General features: G+C 40.0%; 1 protein-coding gene across 2 annotated transcripts; it reads right to left on the reverse strand.

Annotated features, from left to right (window-relative positions):
- Positions 1-2,555: 2,555 nt before the first annotated feature.
- On the reverse strand, positions 2,556-27,121 carry LOC106085108 (nuclear pore complex protein Nup153). Of its 2 annotated transcripts, XM_013249152.2 has the most exons (8): positions 26,291-27,120; positions 18,095-18,508; positions 17,712-18,019; positions 12,815-17,597; positions 12,606-12,710; positions 12,206-12,280; positions 5,481-5,545; positions 2,556-5,029 (listed from the first exon to the last, which is right to left on the reverse strand). In XM_013249152.2, the coding sequence occupies exons 1-8, from the start codon at positions 26,399-26,401 to the stop codon at positions 4,945-4,947; spliced, it is 5,946 nt and encodes a 1,981-aa protein (XP_013104606.2). In that variant the 5' UTR covers positions 26,402-27,120; the 3' UTR covers positions 2,556-4,944. The 2 variants fall into 2 exon arrangements, with proteins under 2 accessions (XP_013104606.2, XP_013104607.2); XM_013249153.2 differs by lacking the exon at positions 12,206-12,280 and having other exon boundaries at positions 26,291-27,121.
- Positions 27,122-27,149: the final 28 nt, after the last annotated feature.

A 27,149-nucleotide genomic window follows, 5' to 3' on the forward strand; every position in this document is an offset into this window, starting at 1 on the left:
ATTCGTGGGCAATTTTTGGCGGCACATTTGGCAGCTTTCACTCCACAGTAGTAGGAATAACTACATAAGGCGCTTTTCAGCAGCACTATGTCCAGCAGCCGTCCCAACAACCAAGAAAAGTGACCGCCGCCCTGATATGTCGATTAGATCTTCAAGTTCTAGCTCCATAAAAGTAGGATTTTAGATAAAGCGGTGTATCATGCAGACCACCACAGCATTTATGAAGACGAAGGAGAAGCAAACCTCTATACTACACACTAGTATTCTACCCAAGAATGATCCGGTAAATTTCCTTTTGGCAAAGGAAAACGCCGACATGCAGAATGTGTGCGAGTTAATGGTGCCTTTAAATAACCAATGGCCAACCTGTTCCCTCGGCGATCGGTTTTTTGGACCGGAAGGAGCTTGCTCATCTATAGGAAGTTGACGTGAATCGCCACATCTTTTGGCTGAAGGCAGAAAGTAGTTATTACCACACAGAAATATGGTGACAAGCTGTAGGTCATAATTGTGTTCTTTTAAAAACAAAAATTAAAACAAACATTACAAAAGCAACACTAAACATGTTTGTTGATGTTGTTGTTGTTGTAGCGGTGTGTTGTACACTGATGTGGCAGCCATTGCCATTTAAGCCATTCCATGGGATTAAAACATGTTTGTAAACTTTTTTAGCAACCTTTATAAATTTGTTTTGCTCATTTTTGCACTTTTATGTTTATTTTTCCAAAAAATAATAGTCCAATGTTTAGACGAAAACAGATGTTTTCGAAAATTCGAAATTCCCTCTCCCCATTCAATCAGAATAGGATTTCATTCGAGGGAGAAATTTATTCCTGGACTGTAAATAATAAAATAATATTACTTTAACATGTCAGTGGGTCGGACATCCATAATAGTCTCCAGTGCCCTAGTGGGCGTGGTCCTCATCGCTCCGCCTATGCCTCAGTGGTTTGGTGGGCTGCTATGGAGAAAAAGTGCAACATAATACAACAGGTTCAGAGATCATGTTGTCTTGGTGTAGGCGAAGCGATGAGGACCACGCCCACTAAGGCACAGGAGACTATTCTAGATATCTGACCCATTGACATACAGATTAAGTGTGAGGCAGCCACTGCGGCTATGAGACTTAAGGCGATGGCAGAATGGATTGCGGATGGGAACAGCTCATACCATCGCGGTATTATCAAGGCGACGATAGGAAACCTGGAAGGAAGGGAAGAGGTTTCCGAGCGGATACCTGAGATGAACCTTGAAGTCGAGTGCGAGGCACTGCTGCCATCGGCGCAATCGAACCCTAGTATTGCCATCTGGAAGATCATGTTACACGGATGGATTAAAGCTAGAGGACAAAAAGAGCCTGGGGGTTTACATTGGGAACCCAGGGACTGAGATCTGTTTTAGACTGTCTGATCATAATACGGCCCTGCAGGCGGAGATCCGGGCGATCGCGGAATGCGTGAAGTGGTGTAGTGCCAACGCGAGGACGTCGAGTGTGAACCGACTTTACCGACAGTAAAATTGCCATAAGGGCAATAACAGCCAGGACGGTAAGGTCACGAACAGTTTGGCAGTGTAAGAAGGAGATTAAGTCCTTCTCTGAGGATGGCAAAATCCGCATCGTTTGGGTGCCAGGCCATAATGCAGTAAGGGGAAATGAAAGGGCAGAAGATTTGGCGGTGAAGGCCAGAGGACTGCCGTCAATAAACTTAAACCGATGCCTTACGGGTCGACGCAGTCCGAGTTAAGGGAGTGGGCAACGAATGCGCATGCAACATTGTGGAACAGCAAAACGGTCGGTAGGACAGCGAAAATCCAATTGGGGTCCAAATCATGAAACGAGGCTATTACTGAAAGGAAGTAAGAAGGAGGTCACTATAGCTATTGGTATCATAACGGGACACATAGGACTACGAACTCACTTATGTTAAATCGGCGCGGCAAGTGATAGCATGTGTAGGACATGCGGGAAAATGATGAGCTGTTGGAGCATTTACTTTGTCATTGCCCGACTTTCGCGTCTAACAGATACCGGTACTTAGGTGGAGACACAATACTAGGCATGAACCAACTTAGGGGAGTGGTATTGAAAACAATTAAAGATTTTGTAAGTAGCACCGAATTCCTAACTTAAAATTTTCTTTTTAGAGGTTACTTTCTAGTTTTTAGAGCGCACAACAAGCCGATTACTGGCTAAGGTGTATGTTCATAGTGGCATGAGGCGGATTAATATCTGCACCCTCTATTCAACCTAACCCAACCTCCTTTAACATTATTGATAAGTACTTAAGAGGTCCATTAACTTATTGTTTTCGCCAAATTTGACAGTCAAATTCGATTGACGTAATTCCAAAATGTTAAAAGAATGTTCGTCTTCGATTACCATAATAGCATTTTGTAAAAAAAATCGAAATTCGACTACGCCATCGCCTACCGGAATAAGAGTGAAGAGCTAATTGGAAAATGATCGATTTTTCCCGGAACCCCAAGCAATAAATCTTGCAAATCATCCTTCCAACAGCTTCCCTAATACCTCAATTTTAATCAAAACAAATGTCTTTCATTAAATATATTTCAGTATTAGATTTTTATGAATAGTTTTGCAATATATTTACTTATTTACATAAATTTAACTCTTCACTTTTAATTTTATTACTCTTTATAAACTTTCTTTTCATTCTTGTTTGTTGTTGTTGTTGTACGCCATATTATTAATATGTATGTGTATAAGTGTATTTATATTTAGTATTTTTATATCATGATAGCAATAAAAAAAATAAAAATCTCTTATTTCGAAATGTATACACACAAATTATGGGGGGAGTGGCGAACAGGTAGAGAGAGGGGTTTAAAAAACAAAGTGCGACGATAACTTGTAGTGTTGCGGATTTTTCGGGTTTTCTTATTGTTGGATGGATGGATGAATGTGGTAGCTGAACGGTAAGAGTAGTAATAAAAAAAAAAGTAGTAGAAAAATTAAATAAAAATTTTACTTTAACAAATTTGATATTTATGAATAATCAATGATGAAATTAGAAAAGACGAAAACAATCTACTTTTTTTTAAATATATATAAAAAATATTTAATAAGAGCTTTTTCATAACAAAATTTTAAAATATTAGGTATAGTATACTTAAATTGAAATTTATTGAATTGATTTCTCTGTTTTTGGATTTGCGTCAATGCAGCGTTTCACAAATTTCACCACCTTTCGGTTTGGAAAATAGTATTCGAGAGACCGAGTCGCCCCATCTATATTTTTGTTTTGATGCTGACTGACGCTGACGCTAACGCTGTTGTTACTTTGCCAAAATGCAAATTCAAAATAAACAACTTATAATTTTTCTTACAAAAATTAACAATTTCTAGGAAACTTTAATAAATGAAATTAATAGAAACAATTGAATTCTATATGCATTTATATATATATAAAGAAGAAGATATTGTTTTCTCTTTCTCCATACGATAATCACGATGCCGATGTCGAGGGAAAACCACTTCTGAAGACATTCCGTACAATCTGTTATTTTTGTTTTGTTTCAATTTCAACTGCTTGTTTTTGATGTTGTTGACACTCACAATAGGCACATGAAGAAATTCTGTGTAAAAAAAAAACATTGACATAGACGTACGTACGTTGGTGACGTGGACACGGATAACTATCTCATCGTTTGCTTGAACTCATTTGAAGAACTGATGAGTTATCTTTAGATTACGATCATAAAAAATTGATTTGTATGTTTAATTAGCCTATATTTTTGCTTAGATTAATTCTCTGTTATTTATATTTCAAGTCTGCGTCTTAGAGTCTGTAGTACAGTTCATAGTTAGATGTTGTTTGTTCTCTTGTCTAGGATGTGTTTGTTTTGAGTGTGCTTTAAACCAAAAATTCGTTACGACTGTGTTGCCAGCAACATGTTGCGTATATTTGTTAATAATGAAAAATAAAGGTGGATAAAGCATTGTGAAAGTAAGAAAAGTATTGCATGTGCTCTAGTGAGAAAGAATGTAATTGATATCTATCTCTACTTTTCTCGGCCAATACTTGTGGTGCTACTTTTTCTCGCTAGTAACCATACGGACGCGTCGTCCTGAAAAACCTATGCTATTTTTGCAAACGGACGGACATTGATGGACACTGGTGTTACTCTTGTTGCTAATCGAAGGTAATTGTGCTGCTGCTGCTGTTTGATACACGGAGGGGGCAACGTCATATTGCTGCTGTCCCACTGCCCGCTCCTTTCCAGTGTTAGTGTTAATTTTGGAATAATAATTGGTACCTTTTACTATGTTCATATAATTTCTTTTAACCTGCCTAACTACTGTTGCAGGTTTGGTGACTTCATTTAGATTTGAATGATTTGTTGTTTTGGATTTCCACTTGTCCCCAGTAGGCAATTTTCTGTTTGTTGTAAGAGATTCTTGGCCGGTGATAGGGTTTTTATTATCAGAAATTTGCTTAGAACCGGATGTTGCAACATCCTTTTTGGATTCTGAGAAATTTATTTTTCTTACAAGTTTATATTTGTTTAAAACAATGTTATTTTTTTGTTGCTTTTTGACATTTTCGTTTAATTGGCCTTTGTGATTTATACCCCCTAGGGTTTGGTTATTGATATGGAATTTGTTGTTGTTCTGTTGTTGTGGTTTTGTATATTTGCTACTGGCAACATGGTTTACGGTCTTACTGTCAAAATCGGAATTATGTGTCCTGTTGTCCTGTTTAACGTTATTGTCGTCGTCTAACTGTAGTAATTTTTTTGAATGCTGTGTTGTTGTTGTATGTGTTGGTATTGGTGCTAGTTTTAGTTTGTTGCTGTCAAGTTCCGGTTTTAAGCTTTGTTGTCCTCCTATTTGCTTGTGTCCTTCTGGTTGTTGCAATGGTAATTGTTGTTGTTGTTGTATTTGGTCCACGCTTTTAAGAGCGTTTGATTTGATCAAATTCTCTACCGTTGAGTAACACGTCTTATGGGTGCCCTTATCTTTCTTTTCGCTTGTTGTGCTGTTTGAGCTCCTGGCGTTGGCGCAGGTCTATATATATGTATAAGAAAATAAAAGGAAATATATGTCGATTAGTATCAAACGATGGACCATTGTGAAGTCTTGAAAAAGAAAGGACAACACACATTAAAAAAAACATGACAACAGTGCGATTGAACCCAGTAACAAACATATCACATACATTATTTATTCTATTTTATATGCTAAAAACACACAAACACTGTTTACTTTATTTATTTTTTAAACATTCAAGTTAGTATCGAGTGACTTCTTCAAGTTTTTCATTTTAATTATAAACGAATGTGCAGCCTTCCTTTCTTTTAGAAAATGTCAAGTCTGCCAAATTCGTGACGATGAAAACTAATTGAGAAACATTTGCACTTTTCGAATTCCTTAACAGTACTCGTATGTATTACTTTTTTCGTATCGAAAGCATAACTGTTCGCAGTGTTTTTGTACTTGTGTTTAATTCGATACTTACGCGAATATATTATCAGATACAGGAGCGGCTCCTGCATTAAATTGGAAAGGAGCATTTGGAGTTGTCTGTAAAAAAATTTAAGAAATATTCCTTGTTATATATTTCACGTCGATTGTTGTTGTAGTAATATTTAAGAATTCTCTACAATATACAACGAAAGATGGATGGTGAAGTGGATGATGAAAAAAAAAACAAAGGTAATTACAAACAAAAAAAATATTATTACATACAAAACTAAAGAACAAAAATTTTCTAGTAAAACTTGCGTTAAAAGTTCTTTACACGATTGCATTAAAACTCAAAACCAGATGGCAGCACTGTTTTGAAAATTGAATAAGATAACACAACAAAATCCAAAACTATCTGCACTATTCTCAATCACAATCGTGGGAGATTTTATTTTCTCATCAAAACAAGTAAAATTTTTTTTAGGTTCCCCAGCCCTTACTTCGTCAAATAATTAGCCAAAATAAAACAGCTGCTGTTTTCAAGACGTAGCATTTGACATTTCAAATTTGTTAACACCAAAAAAGACTTGCTGGGTTTGACGTCCGAGAACTTCAGGCATACCTCAAGGGCACAACATGCATACCTTAGGGTGGGAGAAAGACGGTCCTCCAAGCATAGATGCGAGAAGTCAAGACGTCTCTCTAACCAAAGGAGTACAAGAAGGCGGCCTTCCTGAATATTGAGAGGGCATTTAACAACGTGGATATGGGTCAACAACCAGTGCCCTGAGCCGCACGGGGATCTTTCCAAGTTTCTCCCTGTGGACAGATTGTATGCTATGTGACAGCACTATCAACGCGCACTTCGGATATAGTGTGACCGGGTGTTCTTGCCAATTCTCTGGAATAGTGGTAAATGAATTTCTGTTGGATCTTAACAGGGATGGTGTGAGAATGATCGCAATGCTAGGTTAGGTTGAAAAGAGGGTGTAGATATTAATCCGCCCCATGCCACTATGGACATACACCTAAGCCAGTAATCGGCTTGTTGTGCGCTCTAAAAACTATAAAGTAACCTCTAAAGTTAGGAATTCCGTGCTACTTACAAAATCCTTAATTGTTTTCAATACCACTCCCCTAAGTTGGTCCATGTCTGGTATTGTGTCTCCACCTAAGTACCGGTATCTGTTAGACGCGAAAGCCGGGCAATGACAAAGTAAATGCTCCAACGTCTCATCATCTTCCCCGCCTGTCCTACACATGCTATCACTTGCCGCACTGATTTTACATAAGTGAGCACGTAGTCCTATGTGTCCCGTTAAGATACCAATAGCTATGCTGACTTCCTTCTTACTTCCTTTCCGTAATAGCCTCGTCTTTTCACGATTTGGATCCCCCCATAGGATTTTCGCCGTCCTACCGACCGTTTATTAACGGCAGTCCTCTTGCCTTCACTGCCAAATCGTCTGCCCTTTCATTTCCCCCTACTCCATTATTACCCGGCATCCAAACAATGCGGATTTTGCCATCCTCAGAGAAGGCGTTAATCTCCTTCTTCTTCAAGACTGTACGTGGCCCTACCGTCCAGGTGGTTATTGCTCTTATGGCAATTTTACTGTCGGTAAAGATGTTCACACTCGACGTCCTCGCGTTAGCACGACACCACTTCACGCATTCCGTGATCGCCCGGATCTCAGATCAGGCAGCCTAAAACAGATCTCAGTCCCTGGATTCTTAATGTAGGCTCCCAGGCGCACTCTGTCCTCTAGCTTCAGTGTATCTTCATCCGTGTAACATGATCTTCCAGATGGCAATACTAGCGTTCCGTCAATCCAAGACTGTGCCGATGGCAGCAGTGCCTCGCACTCGACTTCAAGGTTCATCTCAGGTATCCGATCGGAAACCTCTTCCCTTCCTTCGAGGTTTCCTATCGTCGCCTCGATTATACTGCGATGGTATGAGCTGTTCCCATCCTCAATCCTTTCTCCCATCGCCTTAAATCTCATAGCCGCAGTGGTTGCCTTACACTTAATCTGTATGTCAGTGGGTCGGATATCTAGAATAGTCTCTAGTGCCCTAGTGTGCATGGTCCTCATCGCCCCGCCTATGCCAAGACAACATGTTCTCTGAACCTGTTGTATGATCCTTATGTTGCACTTTTCTCCATAGCGTAAGTAAGTATTGGTCTAATCACGCTCCAGTAGAGCCAGTGGACTATCCTCGGATTCAGGCCCCATTTCGAGCCTGCGGCCCATCTACATAGTGCCCAACATCTGAGAGCCTCCTCAGTACGATCCTGAATGTGACACTTCCAATTCAGTTTCCTGTCCAAGATCACAACTAAGTATTTGACCTTGTCAGATATCGAAATCGTCTTATTGAGAAAACGTGGTGCGTTAAGTTGGCCCACCATCGCAATGTTAAATATGCAACATATCAAGGCCTATATTCCGAAATGTGCAGTCAAAGTTGCGTTTAGGTTGAGGGAGTTTGGCATGCTGGAGGCGACAGAATACGGCCAATGTCCATTTCTGGACACTATGTGTGCGGTGGACAGACTGAGGACGGTTTCAAACTACTTGGCATTCCGGGAGAGAGGAGTAGAAATGGAATACTGTGTTTGTAGAGAATGATACCTCAGTCTTTATATGTGACTATTAAGATGGAGACAGGGACAGGATTGGAGCAATGCTACGACTCACACAACATTTCAGCAACGCTAGACGTAAAAGAAATACTGGAAGGGAATTTACAATTTACAATTGGCGACCCTCAAGGCCGTTCGTTATAGGACAGTGAGATGATGGCGACCCTCAAGGCCGTTGGTTCTAGGACAATGAGATGAATACCCTAGTTGCACGACATAGTGCAAAAATGCAAATTTTGCCCATGAACATTCCACAACGGAACAGGGGCAAACTTCTCACATATCAATGATTGCAGTCCGTTTCAAGTTTACGCTCAATGATAAGGGGCCTCCTTTTTATACCCGAGTCCAAACAGCGTGTCGCAGTGCGACACCTCTTTGGAGAGAAGTTTTCCATGGTATAGAACCTCACAAATATTGCCAGCATTAGGAAGGGAAAACCACCCATGAAAATGTTTTTTCTGATGGTCTCGCCAGGATTCGAATCCAGGCGTTCAGCGTCATAAGCGGACATCCTAACCTCTGCGCTACGGTGGCCTCCAACATACATAGTGCGAACATGGATAAATTTCAGTTGCACGACATAGTGCAAACATGGATAACCGCATACGACATATTTGTCACTTTTTCACTTCCTTTTCACCACCACAAGTCAGACTGGCTACCGATTGAAGTCAACTTTTCATTGTGGGCTGCCCATTCAAACTAAACCTAAACTATGACCAATACATTTTAATAAATTCCACAGAGAAATCGTAGAGTAGTTTACATTAATGTTGCTAATTTTTTAACTATTTTAACTATATAAGGGAACACACATCAAAAACGAGTTCATGGTAAAGCCTTTTAAGTTCTTAAAGGCGTGTGCATTTTGGCACACAAAAAAAGTAAAGGCTCGTAAGCAATGTTGCCGTTTTTGGTAGGTTCCTACCAAAATTGGCAGGTTTTTATCCTATTAGGTAGGATGACCTAAATTTTTGGTAGATTTTCCCAACAAACAAATACCACGTTATTTACTGACAAACTCAAAATTAATTCACTTCTTGTCGTTTCCATGTATTCGTTAAGAGTGCAAAATAAAGTCATGGATGCCGAGGAGCCAAATACGGTTACAAAGGGTCTCATTGCTTAAGATTTCTGGAAAAAGGGGGTAAGTTCTGTTACTGGTACGAGTGTTAAGCGACTCCTAAATTTCTTTTGTGCTTTCAATGGGAAATTGAGGGGTTCATGCAACTCACTGTAACGGCGATGGAAGCCTTCAAGGGTTGTTGCCTCATTGTACGTGTCCGTCTTTTTTCGTCATGGGAGAGGCACATCCCGGAATGCCTTCTCCGCACGCTTCTGGTTCGTGCCGGGATTGAAAAGAACCCCGAGCCCTAGTTCCGTTCGGTTTGCCAGAACCGCCTCCATCATCGGTCGGTGTCGGTGAGGTGTTACCGGTGCATGGAATGGGTACATTTCCGATCTTGCTGTGTCCTCACTTCACTACGGGAGTATAGTCATACTGAATATGTTGCAAGGTGCTGCGCAAACATAGCCAGGAAGCCGTCGTCGTCGGTTTCCACGTCCTCGTTGTCGGACTATGTGACCCCCCAACCTCTCCCGTGCGGCAATATACGCAACAGCAGCATCCCAGCCCCAATATTGCCAGGCCAGTGCCGGGAAGGTATCATTTTTGCATCTAAACTGTAACGGTCTCTGTGGCAAGATCGATGAAATTGTTGATGATATGAGTCGGAAGAACATATTGGTTGCAGCGATCCAGGAGACAAAGCTGACCAACACCTGCAGCTTGATACGGATACAATGTGCTACGTAAGGATTGCTCAAAGAATGGAGGTGGGGAATTGGTCTTCGTGATACACCGTTCCGTACAATATAGACCCATCTCACCAGCGCCTGGCTTTAGTGACCCCTACATGGAGTGCATGGGGATAGCAGTCAGGTCCGGTACTGCCGAAGTAGAGCTATACAATGTGTACAAACCGCCGCTTGGTAGCTGTGTCCCAATTAATGGCCAAGCTTACAACCCCGACCTTGGTGGGTTATTATATGGCCATAAGCGTCTGATTCTAGGGGACTTTAATGCGCATCACACTTCATGGCATTCGCCCCTAGGTAACGACCAGCGTGGCATAACTTTGGCAGAGCAGATTGAAGACTCCACGTTCTGCACGGTAAATGAGGATGCCCTCACTAGGATTGCGAGGAGGTGCAGCAGCTCGTCAGACATTTCCATTGCGTTCCCTGATCTGCTGAGTGATTTATCCTGGTAAGCCGTCGTCTCTTTGGGGTCAGACCACCTCCCCATAAGTCTCACCATCGACCGACCACCCTAAATCATAACCTCTGAGCGCCGGACGTTCATCAATCAGAAGGCTGATTGGGCGCCGTGAACTGCCACCCCCCTTGGATGTGCTACTTGCCGAGAGGAAATTCCGAGACATCATTAACACAGCAGCCGCTAGCTTTATACCAACCGGTCGAATACCCCAAGTGCGACCCAATTTCCCGCCTCAGGCAGTGGTACTCGCAGACGAGCGTGATAGGATTCGTTGTATGGACCCCACTTAGCCCAGAATCAGCGAGCTGAATCTGGCAATAAACAGGGTAGTCAACGAACATAAGCGGAATTTGTGGCTGGAACATTTGGAGCAATGTAACTTAGGCACCGGTTTAGGCAAACTGTGGTCTACTCTTAAGTCACTCTCGAACCCCGGTAGACGGGATGACGGGACCTAAGTCACTTTTGTCGAAGTAACCGTGACTTATGCGCCAGGTTATTCAACCGTCAATTTATTGCGCATCCCGAGAGTGACGGAGCAAGGAGGAGAACTATTCGCCGTATCCGTGGTCTCCGATCCGATGGACAGCCACCACAATTTGTCAAATGTCATCCATGGCGCCAAATCATCCAAGGCATTAGGCCCCGACGGAATTTCTACATTGATGTTGAACAATCTGGATTTACCTGGAGTTAAGTACCTTACTACTGTCGTCAATCTGTCTTCTCTTATAGTTTCCGATGTCTGGAAATGGGCAAAGTGATCCCGCTAGTGAAGCCTGGAAAGGACCCGAGTTTGGTCGAGTCGTACAGACCGATCTCCCTTCTTTCACCAGTAGCAAAGACGCTTGAGACATTACTCCTCCCGATCCTCGTAGGAGAATTTCCATTCGCCGAGCAATAACATAGATTTCGAGAAAAATTTCCCAATTAAGCAATTCGCCGATGGCCGCTCTTCAATCGTTTTCACCGACCCTAGCGTCAAATTAATTGCGAATTGTTATCGGGAGAACATTTTGGAAGTTGCTTTGGAGCCACATGTGTAAACCAAAAATGACTAAAAAAAGCATGCTCCGCACCTAATTTCGTCCACACAGATGCTTTTCAATTAGCCAGAAGCCAATCCGATGGACTGAAATATATGCCACTATGGATGCGTTAAAGAAAACCATTGTACGGGAATGGGCCAAAATACCGCCAGACTACATTAGTGTAAATTGCAACTCGTTTTCGACGACGCCAAAGTTGGTCATATGGAGCAAAAGTGAATGGATTGTGCATTTTAGATAACTTCTACATATTTTTATCATTTTAATCAATACGATACATTATGAAGTGTGCATAATATTCTGACTAGCTGGGCTTATTGTGTATTTACTTGTGATTGGACCATTTGCACACTTCTTCCGCAGGAGAAGAATATGCACCATTTACAAAATTGTAGGTGTAACACACTTTTGTCTTGCTTCGCGAAGCATTATCATGTAAGAAATTTGTATATCTGAAACGCTGAGTACTATTCAAAAACTAATTAAAATTAAAGACAATTTCAGTTGCCACTAAAAAACCGAAAACCTGTACTTATTTTAACTGGTTCAACGAAATCAGATTTTCAAGAAATCAAATGTATGTACAACAACATGCAAATAATGAAGAAGTAAGAACGGCGTTGATTTAATTATAAAATATAATAAAAACAAATACGTAATCAAAGAAAAAGAGCGAATGCAATTAACTCATAATACATGCATTATAATGTATGTCTTACTACACATAAAAATGATACCATGATAAAAGTGATTAAGAATCTTTTTTTTTTTATCAACATATTCTAAATCTACATTACCTCTATCGCACCACCGCCAAAATTAAATACTGGTGCCGATGGTATTGCGCCGAATTGAAAGGGTTTCGCTGAATTCTGTGACGGCATTTCAATGATCAAAAACCAATACGTTATGTAACACAAAATTATAACAAATACCCCATCATCAGTGGTACAGTTACAACCAAAGGTTAACAATGGACGAAAGGACACCAATAATTTGGACGTTAGGTGAGTTATAGTTTTGTTTAAATATTTGCAAATACGTTACACAGTATATGAAAAGTTCATTACATTAAGACGAAAGAAAAGAGAAGGAAAAAGAGAAGAAAAGTAAATAAAATTTAGATATTGCTACGCCTACATTTGATTTAACATTGTCTTTTTTTTAACGAAACTAAATTAAATATTCACAACATACCTCTGATGACCCCGTAAAATTAAACGTGGGTTGTGCTGCTCCAGTGCTACCAAAGTTGAAAGCAGGTTTTGTTGGGGCTGAGGTCGATCCAAAATTAAATCCTCCCTAAAATTTGAAATGTGTAAATATGACATTTATACGAATTTAGTGGGCAGTTTAAAATTCGAAAAATCTGCGATTTATTAAAACGCATAAGTAATTCTACTTACACTGACGCTTTGCTGTGTTGTCTGAGCTGATCCAAAGTTAAAAGCTGGTTCTATTTTCTTTACTTCTGCCCTTGGGTTTGTGGTATTTCCAACAGTTGCTCCAAAGCCACCAAATGTAGCGGATCCCGTTACTGCTGTACTGCCAAATGTTGGTGTGGCACTTGTGGATGATGCTGAACCACCACCACCAAATGGTGAAGAACCGAAAGCGGGCGCTGGTGTTGCGGCATTGCCGCTTGGGTTCGCACCAAATATGTTTGTAACGGGCGCTGGCGCTGGCGCTGAATTCATACCGAATAGGTTAGTGCTGGGATTTGTTGTTGTAACTATACTGCTACTATTGTTGCTGCCAAAAACTGGTGGAGGAGAAGTTGCCGCAGTTGCTGGTGCAAAAGAGGCGGGGCTACCAAAAATGGAAGTGGTTGCCTGATTTGAAGTAATTGCTGTACCTCCACTGCCAAATGCGCCGAATAATGAAGGTTTGGGTGCATCTTTTTGAGCAGTTGTTGCTGTAGTTGATTGCAGTGGGGCTGGTGAACCAAAAACAAATGTATTTTTTGATCCGAAGGAGGTATTTGCTGCTGCACTACTAAATGACGATGTACCACTTGCTGTGACTGCTGTATTTGTGGCCGATCCAAAAACAAATGCGTTCGTACTTGGCGATGCTCCATGTGCAGTATTGGTGTTGCTGGAAGCAACACTGCCAAAGACTGGTGGTGGTGCTGCTGCTGCTGCTGTTGCTGCCGCGGGTTTATTTTGGGTTGAATTTGATTGGGTACTGCTGCTACCAAAGGAACCAAATACATTCGTTGTATTGTTGGCTGAATTACTACCCACTCCGAATGTTCCAAATGTAGGAGTAGCATTATTTACGCTCATATTGGAACTGTTGGTGGAGGAACTAACAGCTGTTGAATTATTGGCAGGATTAGCAATAGCAGAGGAGGAACCAAATGTTGGTGTTGCAGAGGTTGTTCCTGCAAACGACCCAAATACATTTGTTGTGGCGGCAGGCTTTGTACTTGTATTTGAAGAAGCTGAAGTTGTTGTCGATGTTGTAGACGTTACAGCCCCAAATAAGGGCTTAACAGCCGTAGAGGGTGTGTTATTGCCACCGAAGCTGAAACTTCCAAAACCGCCAGACGACGTAGTGGTTGTGGCAACAACTGATGATGTCGCTGGAGTTGTATTTGATGTTCCAAAACTAAACATTGGTTTTACCAACGCTGTTGTGGTAGGCGTTGTGGATGTACTACTAGTTATAGCTGGTGTGATAGCAGTGGATGATGATGCAGCTGGCGAACCAAACGTAAATCCGCCCGATGAAGCGCCGGTGTTACTTGTGGTAGACGATGATACAGCTGCTGGCGTCTTAAATGCGAAACCTTCTGACTTCTTTTCGTCTGTTGGAGCGGGAACAGCGGGCTTAGTTCCAAAACTAACAACTCCAGTAGTTGCGGATGATGAATTAGAAGCAAAACTGAATGTGGTCCCAGTTGTAGGCAAATTAAACTTAACACTTGGCGAGCTTACAGCAGGCTTAGACATTTTCACAGATGTTGATGTTGACGTTGTTGCGGTTGTGGTTGTAGTTGTTGGCGCATTGCTCGTCTTGGTACCAAAATTAAAACCTGACGATACAAATGTGGTAGCAGTTGTTGACGGGACCTCAGGTTTCTTTGTTGTCTCAGTCACACTGCCAAATTGAAAGCCCTTCAACACTGTAGAACTTGAGGTTGCCACAGAGCTTTTGGTGTTCTTAGTATCCATTTCGTCCGTTTTATTTTCCGTGTTCAGAGTAGGAGTCGGTTTAAATCCAAATTGAAAACCAGACGTAGGTAAAGTGGTGTTGTTGTTCGCAGCTTTGGATGTTATAGACATGGCATTTTTGGCCACTGAATCAACAGCTTTATCTTTTCGTAGTTCATCTTCCTTTGGTGCATTTGAGCCCGGGCCAAAGCCAAAACTAAACTTGGCAGCAGCCGTTGCTCCAAACGTAAATTTTGTTGTAGAAGATGAGCTTTCTGTTGCCACCGAGCCGGGTTTCGGCTGTTCACAACAAGCACACTTCGTTCGCTCCGCATCATTGCGTGTCATACAAGCATCACACTCCCATTTTGAAGCTTTTTGTTGAGCCGCGATATTCTTAAAGCCAGCGTCGGTAGTTGTTGGTACATTAGTTGTTTGCGCCGCAGAGAATCCAAATTTAAATGTAGATACAGATGGAGCAGCTGTAGTCGCCGTTGTTGTAGTATTACCACTGCTGGAAATTGACGAACCTGGTTTTTTTGTTTGACACGCAACGCACTCATTTGAGTCGCTCTTATTGCTAATTAAACAAGTGGAGCATTCCCATGAGCCTGATTTCGGTTTGAAGGCATCACCAAATGTATTTTTTATTGGCGGCAACACGGCTATATTGTTAGTCGTTGAAGAACTCAATCCTTTGCGGGGAGTTTCACAAGCCACACATTTAATACTTTCCTGCTTGTTTCGTATCATACACGTATCGCACTCCCACTCGGAGGACGATTTTTTAAACTTATCTCCGAAAGTCGATATATTGCTCTCACTGACTGGGGTTGGGTCAGATTTGCGTGGAGTTTCACATGCTACACATTTAGGCAGGTCCGCCTTATTGCGTATCATACATGTGCCACATTCCCATTCATTGGAGGCTTTCTTAAATTTATCACCAAATGAATTCGAAGATAACGATGCTGATGTTGAGGACTCAGTAGTTGTTTTATTTGAATTGCCGGGCAATGCCAGTGGTTTGTTTAAGACGTCCAGACAAGAGCCAGATTTAAGTTGAGGTTGTTGTGGTTTCAGTAGTGGTGTTGTTTTAGTAGGTGTCATTGACTGTGTAACTTCCAATGGAGGACTAAATTTATAATTATCTAAATTAGAAGGAGTTATGTTTTGCGTAGGAGTGTTCAGTCCTTTCACTACCAAAGGTTCGGAAAATTTGAAATTTAACGTGGTTGTGGGTGCAGACGACGTTGAAACACCACTACCAAAGTTATAGGATTTTGTTGTTGTAGTTTCCTTTTTCCCTACCGAATCCACCGATGTTGTTGAAATTGGTTTCGTATTAAATGCAATTTGGCTTATATTTGATGACAAAGGTTTTGGAGTTGTTTTGCCGCCTTCTGTGGAAACGCTATTCGCATGTGACGTAGCTGACGTTAAAGTGGGCGACGTCGAAAATTGTATATCGAATTTGGGTACAGATTGCATAAGTGGGAAAGCTATATTTGGCAAATTTAACGTGGGCGGTGGTGCTTCATCGTGTATGTCTTTTGATGCCACCGAAGCTCGCATTGTAGTCGTTATTTTATTTTTTATTTTATTTGTGTGCTTTTGTTGAAGTTGTGGTTGTGGTTGTTTTTCAGACGCACCACTAGATCTACCACCACTGTCTTCTACTGCAGCAACTTTCGCACTTTCTGCAGTTTTCGTAGTTACAGGCAATGTGTATTCAACTACTTCGGCATTTGTCGCAGACGAATCTCGTGTTATTTTTCTGGCTCTTTCAGTCATATTTTGTATCTTCTTCATTTGCAATAACTGTGACATTGTGGGAACCTGTAGCTCCCTCACAGGTGGCGTTGGCCCACTTAACATAGTACTGCCACGACTTCCAATATTTGCATTGCCTGAGGGTTGTAAAATCACCGCCGGGCGGGCATAGGGTGTACGCACTTGGGACAAACGCATGGCACGTGAAGCATTCAAATCAGAGTCATTTAATCGGGATTTTGCTTGAGGTGGCAGATAAGCATTTGTCTTGATGGTACTTGCCATTTTCTTGGCCTCACTTAAGGGTGTGGCAAAATCATTGATTAAATCCAATATGCGTTTAGCAGTAGATGATATATTTGAAATCTCGCCAATTTGTTGAGGGTTTCCTATACCAGCGGTGGATAATGAATTATTCGATGATGAGAGAGTGGAAAGACTCGATGCGGGTCTAATCAGTGTGGGGGTTATACGTACAGCACTGGCGCCTGCACCAGCCGTATATTTGTTATACGCTGCTGCCCCACCATATGTAGTTTTGCCTTTATAAAAAGGCGAAAATGTATTCAACAAACGACTATCACTCAATGCCGATGTGCTGCCATAAATCGAAGCATTAAATTGTCGGCGATTTAGGGAGTTAAGAGACAACGTAGAATTGTTTAACTGATTTGACATGCCATGACCAGAGGCAGAGTTAAATAATGATTTCTTTCCTTCTAAATGAGAATAGAAATTCAAACCATTACCAAATGATGATGTTCTACTGCTATTACGAGTAGTTCCAGTACCGGCAATTGAAGTATTAAAGAGACCAGTCTTACGCTCATGTTTTGATTTATTTAACTCTGTCGTACCACTTTCGCTGCTTTCTGAGGCAGTGTCCAATAAAATAGCGTCGTTTTCTTCGGGTATGCTTCGTGGATTATTAAAACCAGAACCATTTATGTGATTTTGTCTTTTGGCTCTCTTCGAACAGGATGGCTCGTTTGGTTCTTCATTCAATAATTGACCATTATGGCTAAGTTCATTGTTCTCGTCATCCGCTTCGCCCAGTGCGCTGTGTTCTACAGATTCCTTGACTTCGTGTATGGTAGTTGATGTACGTCTGGGAGGAGTGCCAACTGGATTGCTAGGCAGCATTGTATCCAAGGTAGCCGATGACAATGATGGCCTCTTCAAATGGGTAGCTGGCGCAAGCAAACGATCTGCTACCGATCGATTTGCAGAAGTTGGTATATTTAAACTTTTACGAGAGCTAAAAGGAATGCAAAAAAGTTCCATCATATTTTTTTTTTATAAATAAATAGTGTGCAAAGATTATTTTATTTATTTCATAAAATTGAAATGATTACTTTTTTATTTTATTTACCTTCTTGCAGTTCGGCTACATATATCCGAATTAGCCGCAAGTCTTTCTTCGATTTCATTAGGTGGTTGTGATATTAAGTCAATTATATCTGTATTAATTTTCGGGGCTGCTGTATCCTTTTGTATATTAAAATTATACGCCTGCTCCTTTTTGCTTTGATTTCCATATAGGTTTAAATGTGTGTACCGTTGATAACTTGAACGTGAAGCTGAGGTAGTGCCAATCGAATTACGTGTATACGTACTGGCTACAGCTGGAGTGGATGCTATCAATGGTCTTCGAGGTGCAATCAAGGGGCTGTCTCGCATCTGAAAATTTCATTTAATGAAAAAAAGATAATGTGTTAAAAAAAAACAAGTAATTTGGTATAGGATAACACTTACATCGATTTGAAGACGGGATCTTTTAGCAGGTGGCTGTCGCCCAAACAAGTCATGCCTTGTTTTTTGTGCTGCTACAGTTGCATTATATTCTTCCTCACTGTTTTGACTATCATCATCATCGTCGTCCTCTTCATCCTCTTCAGCTTCGGAATTTTCTTCCATTTTACACCTTATATTATGATTCTCCTCATGTATTCCCCGTCTTGCTTGCCTTTCAACGTAATTCTCATTTTCCTCCTCCTCATCTTCATCGTCATCGATATCTATGCGACGTTTTCTCCTGGTGGTGGTTGCATTACAGTTTAAGCTACCATTTAATTCTTCACTACGCACTTTCGAAGAAGGTGAAAACCACTTTGACAAACTATTTGGCAAAATGCTAGATACTCTGGACTTTACTTTTCCAATTATTGACTAAAAATAAAGAATCAAAATAAATGAGTAAATTTATATTAAACCGTTCAATTATTAATTAATTATTTTATTATTATTATCAATTATTAATTTATTTCTACTGATAAGGGAAATGTATTAAATTTTAAGACAAAAAAATTGCTTCAATAGACATTAGAAGAAACATTTGGATTAAAAAAAAAAATAACTACCATATTTCTTAAGCCGCTATTACACGGCATGTAATAGATGTCCTATGACATGGCACTTTATTTGCATACGATTCATCTTTTTGCTATCACACCAGTATGTTATTTTCGTATGATATATCCTAAAAATGTGAGCAAATCTGTTTTTTTATGCGTAAACAGCTCAGATAAAATTCCAGACTAAATATTGCCCATTTTAAAAGTCAAAGGCTTTGTGTCAAGAATATGGTGGTAGATAGCCATTTGGACATCGTTGGTGTCAATGAGACTTGGATAAGGCCTAATGTGTTAATATCTCAGATTTCGGCCTTGGCAGAGGAAACCCGAGGGACTGAGGATTTGTATTTCAAAGTTATTGAATTAAAGATTGCGTTCAGTGGGGTATTTTCTATCGTAGTGTTCTGAAATGTTATATGTAGTACGGAAAAAATATCGGCTTTGGTTGTATATTTACATCATGGAAACTTTGAGGCATTTTAGGATGAGGATTCATAACTTTTTATGCGTTATTCTAAGATTATTGTGATGGGAGATTTTAACAATAATACGTGTGATTTCACAAGAGCGTTGACCGTGAGGCAAGCTTGCAGAAGGCAAAATTTACGGCTGTTCACATTTAGAAATCGTGCATCAATCATATTCACTTCTTGATTTTTTCCTAGTTTCTCTTCCCAACAATGTTGTGCAATTACAATCTGTTTATCTGTTTATTTGTTTCACGCGTCCCTCTTGATTTGGCTTTGGAATGGAGGGTCTATTGCCACGCACGTAATAAGACTAAATCCGTATAATACATACTGATTCATCTTATTTCGATAACGAAAGCAATGTAAATGTAAAATTTTTTAGCAACAAACTTTACGACCCTGGTTGTTGTTGTTGTAGTAGCAGTGTGTGGTACACTGAGGCGGCAGCCCTTGCCGATGAAGGAATTCATCGGGTCAATCCGGTACATACAACCGGCTGCCATGGGATTGTACGACCCTGGTAGTATAGATGATGTTGTTAGCGGTGTAGTTTCTCGTTTACTGTGATTTCCTTAGGCGAGTTATTTGATGCATTTCTTTAATCAAATCCAATGCTGCTGGAGAAGATGGGTTTCTCTAAAATTTTTTAAATTAGCTTTCCCGCATGCCGTTACTTAATTTTTGTGTTCGCTTAACTCAAATTTGCGAATATTATTCCCCTACGGAAGAAGCCAATTGTTATATCGAACACTACGTAGATACTTACATTTTTCTCGCTCGAGTAGGAGTACTCAGATAAACTTGCCCCGTATATTATATTTCAAAAGTTTCTGTTTCTGATTCTGTATTCGTGTAACCAGGTGCTGGAATGTATTGCCCGTCGAGTTAAGAATCTTTTCACACTCGAATAATGTTTTTCGCTTAAAACTTATTAACTTCTATTCTACAGATCAAAATTAGTGTTGTTGCTTGAATCTTTTTTTGTATTACTAACATGGGACTTGTTAAAAAATCCAACAGTTGAAATTTTTGCATAATCTTGTTATGGCTGTGGAGTCAATTAAAATGAATTAGGCTAAGAATCTTACATCTTTATGTAACTGTGAAGTATTTAATTTTCTAATGTTTATTTAGGAATATATATCGTTGTAATACGTTTTTTGGCCGAGGAGGCTTATTTATTACTATTAAGAAATATTCGGTTGCCCGAAAAGTAATTGCGGATTTTTCATATAGTCGGCGTTGACAAATTTTTTCACAGCTTGTGACTCTGTAATTGCATTCTTTCTTCTGTCAGTTATCAGCTGTTACTTTTAGCTTGCTTTAGAAAAAAAGTGTAAAAAAAGTATATTTGATTAAAGTTCATTCTAAGTTTTATTAAAAATGCATTTACTTTCTTTTAAAAAATCCGCAATTGGCAAATTGGGCAACCCAATATATAAATATCTTTAGATAATTTAAGACAAATATCGATTTTAGCAATTCTATTAAAAACTGTAAAGCATGTTCTTAAACGTCAATTATTAACTCATCTTGAATCCTCCCATTTGTTAAGCAAAGATTTTGGTTTCGCTGCAATAGAAACACAAGAGCTTTACTACTTGGATTGACAGATTTAATTTTAATGACAAAATACCATCTATTCTAGTGGATTTGGAGAAAGCTTTCGACAGGGTGAATTATTCCATCCTTCTTCAAAAGCTGCATGGCCTTTATGGATTTGGGCGAAATGCTTGCCGACTTAAATTGTCCTATCTCACGAACAGGTATCAGTGCTTTGATGGGTATGGGGAAACATCTGGAATCCTTCCTGTTAGAAGTGGAGTTCCTCAGGGCTCCGTCTTAGGGACTATGCTCTTCCTTTTGTATGTAAATGATCGGTTTTCAATTAATATTGGTGATAATTACTCCACGTATTTATTTGCCGACGAGATGCAAATTCTAATTACGGAAGAGCATAGTTCCCCGTTAGAACCTCAAAAAAATATTCAATACTGGTTTTCGTTTCATTCAGTAGGGACTTTCTTTTCATTTGTGATGTATTCAGCCATTTAAGACTTTTCTACGTGAAGAGGTGTCGTTAAGCGGACTCAGCAAAAATTTGTCCTAATTATTGGGCTTAAACTTTAAACGGACTGCACTCATTGATTCGAGAGAAGTATCGTCTTTTCCTTAATGGAAGGTTTGAGGGAAAATTTATGTTAAATGAAATAGTTTAGTATAATCCTGCCGGTGACAAAAAGCGACAGCAATAATAATAAATTACCACAAGTGTAAAAAGCACTAACTAAAAATGCAAAAAGCATCCACTGAGTGCCTTTTTTCGACTAGCACTAGGGAGGTACCTTTTCGTTTTTTTTTTTTAACATAAAAAGCATACCTGGCGTGGAAAGCATAAAGTAGGCAACCCTGGGGCCCCACACACACACAAAAATCACAGACACCGGCACCTGCTCAAATACTGAATAACTCTGACATTTGATATGACAAGGCGATTTGTTGACGCATTTTAATAACCCATGACCTGTTACGTTCCCCCCCGGTCGTCGGAAATTATCCTATCATCCGGAAATTCCTTGCTCACCTATGGGAACACGTTGAGGATCGCTACCTATACATGCAATAAATGGTTAAAACAACAATCGATCAGGATTTGGAACTAAAATAAAATTTATTTGTACGTTGAATCCACTCACTGTCCTTGAAATCTACCTCCACCAACTGTTAACTATACGTTAAAGTAATCCAATTTGGGATATTTGTATGTATATATAGGTCCCAAATGAGAGTTATTCGGATGTATAGTTGAAAATGTGGCTTTCAAAATTTCAGACAACCAGAAAAAACCTTTAACGAAAATGCAAACTAATCGGGATATAAGGCTTAAATTAAGGGACTTTAAGTTGTGTAGGAATCATACATATAAATCTTGACAACTGGTCATGTAGCGGCTACGGACACTGTGTTATCCTTGATACAATATCCGATGTTCCAGGCAGCGTGGATTACACCCTACCTGAGCCGCTTTTCGATAAAAATTACTGTACCACTTTTCCTGACAGAACCGATTGGAACTACGATATCCCTGGTAACAGAAGTAACATAGACTTTTATACGAATGGTTCCAAACTAAACGATCAGGTGGGCTTTGGGGTGTACTCTAAAGACCTAGAACTGGTCGAAAAGATTACCCGACCACTGCATTGTGTATCAAGCAGAGTTTCTTGCAATTAACAAAGTAGTGGAATGGCTAATGTTAATACGACCATTGGCATAAATATCTTCTCATACAGCCAGGCAGCTATTAAATGCCTGGAGAACGTATTTCTAAATGCAAAAACCGCCCTCTACTTTCGCAGATCTCTTAACAAGATGGCTGAACAGTTTAAAATTCATCTGTTCTGGGTGCCGGGCCACAGAGATATCCCAGGGATGAGCTTGCGAGACCTGGAACTACACTACACATTCCAGGGACACTGGAATCTGTGGGTATGCCTCTAGCGACATGTAAGCTAAGATTTCAGGACCAGGCCCGAAGGACAACGAATGAGATAGGTGGTCACAAAGAGGGGGTTGTGAGCATTCCAAAACTATGTGGCCTAATCTAGAATTGAAGAGGTCTACTGCTTTACTGTCTTTGGCTAGAACAGACGTCTCAGTCATTGTGTCCGTCATGACAGGTTACTGTCTAATCGGAAAACATGCTGACAGACTGAAGGTTGCCAGCAATGACTTTTGCAGAAGCTGTGAGGAAATCGAAGAAGAAGAGAATATAGAACACCTTCTGACAGGTGTGTCCCGCACCTGTCTGATTGAGCGGATGTGAAAATTCGCAAGTTATTGGGCTTTTTAAAACAATCTGGATGGTTCAACGGTAGGAACTAGAAGTCATCTTCCTTCTTCTATTCCTGTGGTATCAGACTCACTTAGACGTTTTCGTCCGTCTAAGTGAGTCTGATGGCAGACTGACTAACCTGGCAGACTGACCAAACCTAACCATGACAACTATTGTATTGCATAGGGTACTTAAAAGCCATGTATTTGAGTTGTTGTTTAAATTCGTAATACTTGGTGCCACGCCTGTATTGGTGTGTTCACCTTCTAACAAAATCTACAAATTTAAAGAATTGCATCCTTACAATACTTGAAGATTACATTCTAGTCCCATAGACACTTTAAATGGATAAAAGCCAAGCACACGGTACAGGGTATAATTACCCGAGCACCGCAAGGGCTTGGTCTTTGAGCTTCGATCTGTGTGGTGTTATCACGATCAGCCTAGCTGGGTGGATAGTACTTCTTACGGAGTAACAGTAATTGCTGTCGCGGACAATCACCTATTACGAGCTGAGAGGCCGGCCGGCACCGGCTCTTGTTTAAATACTGTGTGCCTATGATGCTCGTTAGGATAAGGCGAGTCATTCGCGTCTTTAAATAACCAATGGCTACACGTTTCCGCGGGGATTAGTTTTAGGGTGCGAACAGATTGAGCGTTGATATCGAGCAGAGCAGAGCTTATTGGTGCTTATTTTCATGCGAGAAATAGTGTGATTAACAAACTTGCTCACCTATACAAGGAAGACGAGAATCGCTACCTCCAGATGAAAATGTGGCTACAACAAATAATAATTTTTAAAATAATCTTTGGGCAATGTTTTGCTTGGCCTTGACCTTTTTTGGAATCGTTTTCTGGATCGAAGTCGTTGCTGGCAACCTTCAGTCTGCCAGCATGTTTTCCGATTAGACAGTGACCTGTCATGACGGACACAATGACTGAGACGTCTGTTCTAGCTAATAACAGCAAAGCAGTAGACCTCTTCAAGTCTATATGAGGCCACATAGTTTTGGTATTCTCACAGCTAGAGACATACCCACAGATTCCAGTGTCCCTGGAGTGTGTAAGGTAGTTCGTAGTCTCGCAAGCTCGTACGCTTTAGAATTCCTTGGGATATTTTTGTGGCTCGGCATCCAGAACAGGTGAATTTTGAACTATTCAGCCATCTCGTTGAGATCTGCGACAGTCCAGGACAGTTTATGTGTTGAGAAATACGTTCACCAGGGATTTAATGGCTGCCTGACTGTCTGAGAATATATTTATGCCTATTGTCGTAATAACATTATATCTTAGCCATTCCACCACTGCCTTAATTGCAAGGATCTCTGCTTGATAAACCTTAGAGTACAACCCCAAGCCCATCTGGTTGTTTAGTTTGGAACCATTCGTATAGAAGTCTATGTAACTTCTGTTACCAGGGATATCGTAGTACCAATCGGTTCTTTCAGGAATAGTGGTACAGCAATTTTGATCATAAAGCGGCTCAGATAAGATGTAATCCTACAGCCTGGAACATCGGATATTGTATCTAGGATAACACAGTCCGTAGGCGCCACATGACCAATGAGAAAGCTCCCTTAACCTCACGGCGGTGGTCGCTGAAATTTGAGTAACCACAATGTCCAGAGGCATAAGATGCAGCATTAAAGTCAGTGCATAAGATGGTTTCGTCCTCAGTGCGGCTGTGATGTACAAACAAACCATCCTTTGAATCCGGTTAAGTATTGAACAGTAGGCGGATTTTAGAAGCGCCGTCCACCAGACCACAACGCTATACAACATAAAAATCTGACAATTGCAGTATATACCCAATGCATGACACGCAGTCTATATCCCCAACTTTTGCCAATGGCTCTCTTGCAGGTGTGTAGGGCAAGAGTGGCCTTTCTTGCCCTTTCCAAAATGCTGGATTTGAAGATCAATTTCCTGTCCGGCAAAACACCCAATTATTTTGCGCTTTCTGTAAATGTCACATTCTCTTCACCTAAAGTGACAAGTTCCACAGTAGGCAACATGTATATCCTGCTGAAAAGAACTACTTCTGCCTTGCACGGATTTATACCCAGACTACTTTCAGCAGCGAACTTTACTGTTGCACGTAGAGCTTCCTGAAGTATATCTCTTAGAGTGCTGGGAAACTTTCCCTTAACCGCAGTTGCCACGTCATCAGCATACGCGATCACTTTTACGCCTTTTTCTTCCAGAGACAAAAATATATATTGTTAATGGCTATATTCCAAAGTGGGGGAGACACCTCCTTGAAATAGGTTTATTTGACCGATTTCCTTTAAAGAACTGTAAAATAAACCTATTTTCAAGTCGACATTAAGTTTTGTGAATACGGGCTTTGTTCTTTATATTGTATGTAAGCAATTCAAGTGCTCATTGACTACACTAGAAAAATTAATTTTTAGCGTAATAGTAACCGCAAAAATTATGTTGCATGTGTTATACAATACTCCACACGGAAACGTTCGCGGTAATAGCTCAAATCCCACGATTGCCATTGGCAGAAGTAAATAATAAAATATACATATTATAAATATTTAAATGAAATAATGAATACAAAAAAATTTAATTCCCTGAATCATGGATTAATTCCTGACATTGCCGAGCAAGCTAGACTTCAAGATTAGGTATAAGGGACTAAGTAAACTAAAAATAGTTAATGGTGTCTTAACCTAACCTAACCCTGATCAAAACTTGTACTTCAATACCAGTATAACATACAATTAAAGTTGATATTCAAAATACGTCGATAAGAAGTTGCAGATAAGTACAAATTATAGAGCCTTCGTTGCATTTATACGACGACATATTGTTTGATCCAAGTCTATAGAAACAAAGACACCTCTCTACCGTGACTCTAACAACCTGCAAGTAACAAGAAACAATACACTTAAAGATCAATGCAACATAAGCCGCAACTTCCATTGCAAAAAATCATTGCCCAACATGTTTAAAACAATTTAACAGAATGACATTTAATAACTGCACAAGGCCTTGTATGCAAGGGGAACTGCATAGATGTAGCATACATATACTACATCTTTAGACACATACATATGGTTTGACACAAGTGATGCTCGAATTCTAATGTAGCGCGCGTAATGGCATCCCTACATAACAATGCGAACAACAAGAGGAGGGAAAACCTTGTTGCTGACCTTAGCAAAAGTTAGTTATTGGGCAACATATCGGACAGATATTTTGATCATGTTAAATTGTATCTAAGTATTTTTGGAAAATCGGTAAGGTTTTGCATAATTTTTTATTCTTGTACAGTACTCACATTGTTAGCTGCATTCGTTGGATCGTCTGTGCTGAGGTTGTGTGCTTCACCGCCAATCTGTTGTTGGGATGGACTACTGTCTTCGTCCAGACCATATTCCGACATTTTCATCTATACTTTATCAACAATTGAAATAATTGATAAATTAAATGTATATATTGCGAAATATCTGCTTGTGCTGAAATCTAAACACAGGCAGCACCTTTAATTGTAATTCCCATACAGCGCAGCGAGGTTACACTGTTGACGCATGCATGCACACACGCACCCCCTAGAGCTTGGAGTTTTGGCGTCTTCTTAACTCGTATTTTTTAAATATTACGATGTGATTTATTGAATTTCATATTTTGATTAAATTTTTCCTTATGAAATCCTGACGAATATGACGCTGGTAGATATGTCATCCGCAATATCTCTGCTTATATTTGGTAAACACATTAATTATAAACTTAATACACTAATCACTTTTTAAAGAAAACTGTGAAGATTGATGTTTCAAAGATTTCTAGATTTTATACAAATTTGGCTTTGGTTTTAGCCCCTCTTGCCGTTTAAGTGGTTTTCGCTCGCTCGTTCTTTCTTTCTTTTTTTGCTTAGATTTGCGTTTGGTGACTTGCTGACAGTTGAAGAAACACAATGACTTCCAAGGTTTATGATCCAAAATTCGTTGGTCCTTGCTTTTAAATTAAAATAACTTTAGCTGGAGTTGAATAATTTGCACAATTAGTTTATAAAACATTGATTGTTGCTATTTTATTTAAAATTTTAAGAAGCCATGAGAAAAAAGTCGATTCGCGTGGTCTATTCGGTTTCAGACGAAGAAGGAGCGACAAGGACAACAACTACATGAAAGAAAAAA

This window comes from Stomoxys calcitrans, chromosome 4, assembly GCF_963082655.1.
Source record: "Stomoxys calcitrans chromosome 4, idStoCalc2.1, whole genome shotgun sequence".
Lineage (NCBI taxonomy): Eukaryota > Metazoa > Arthropoda > Insecta > Diptera > Muscidae > Stomoxys > Stomoxys calcitrans.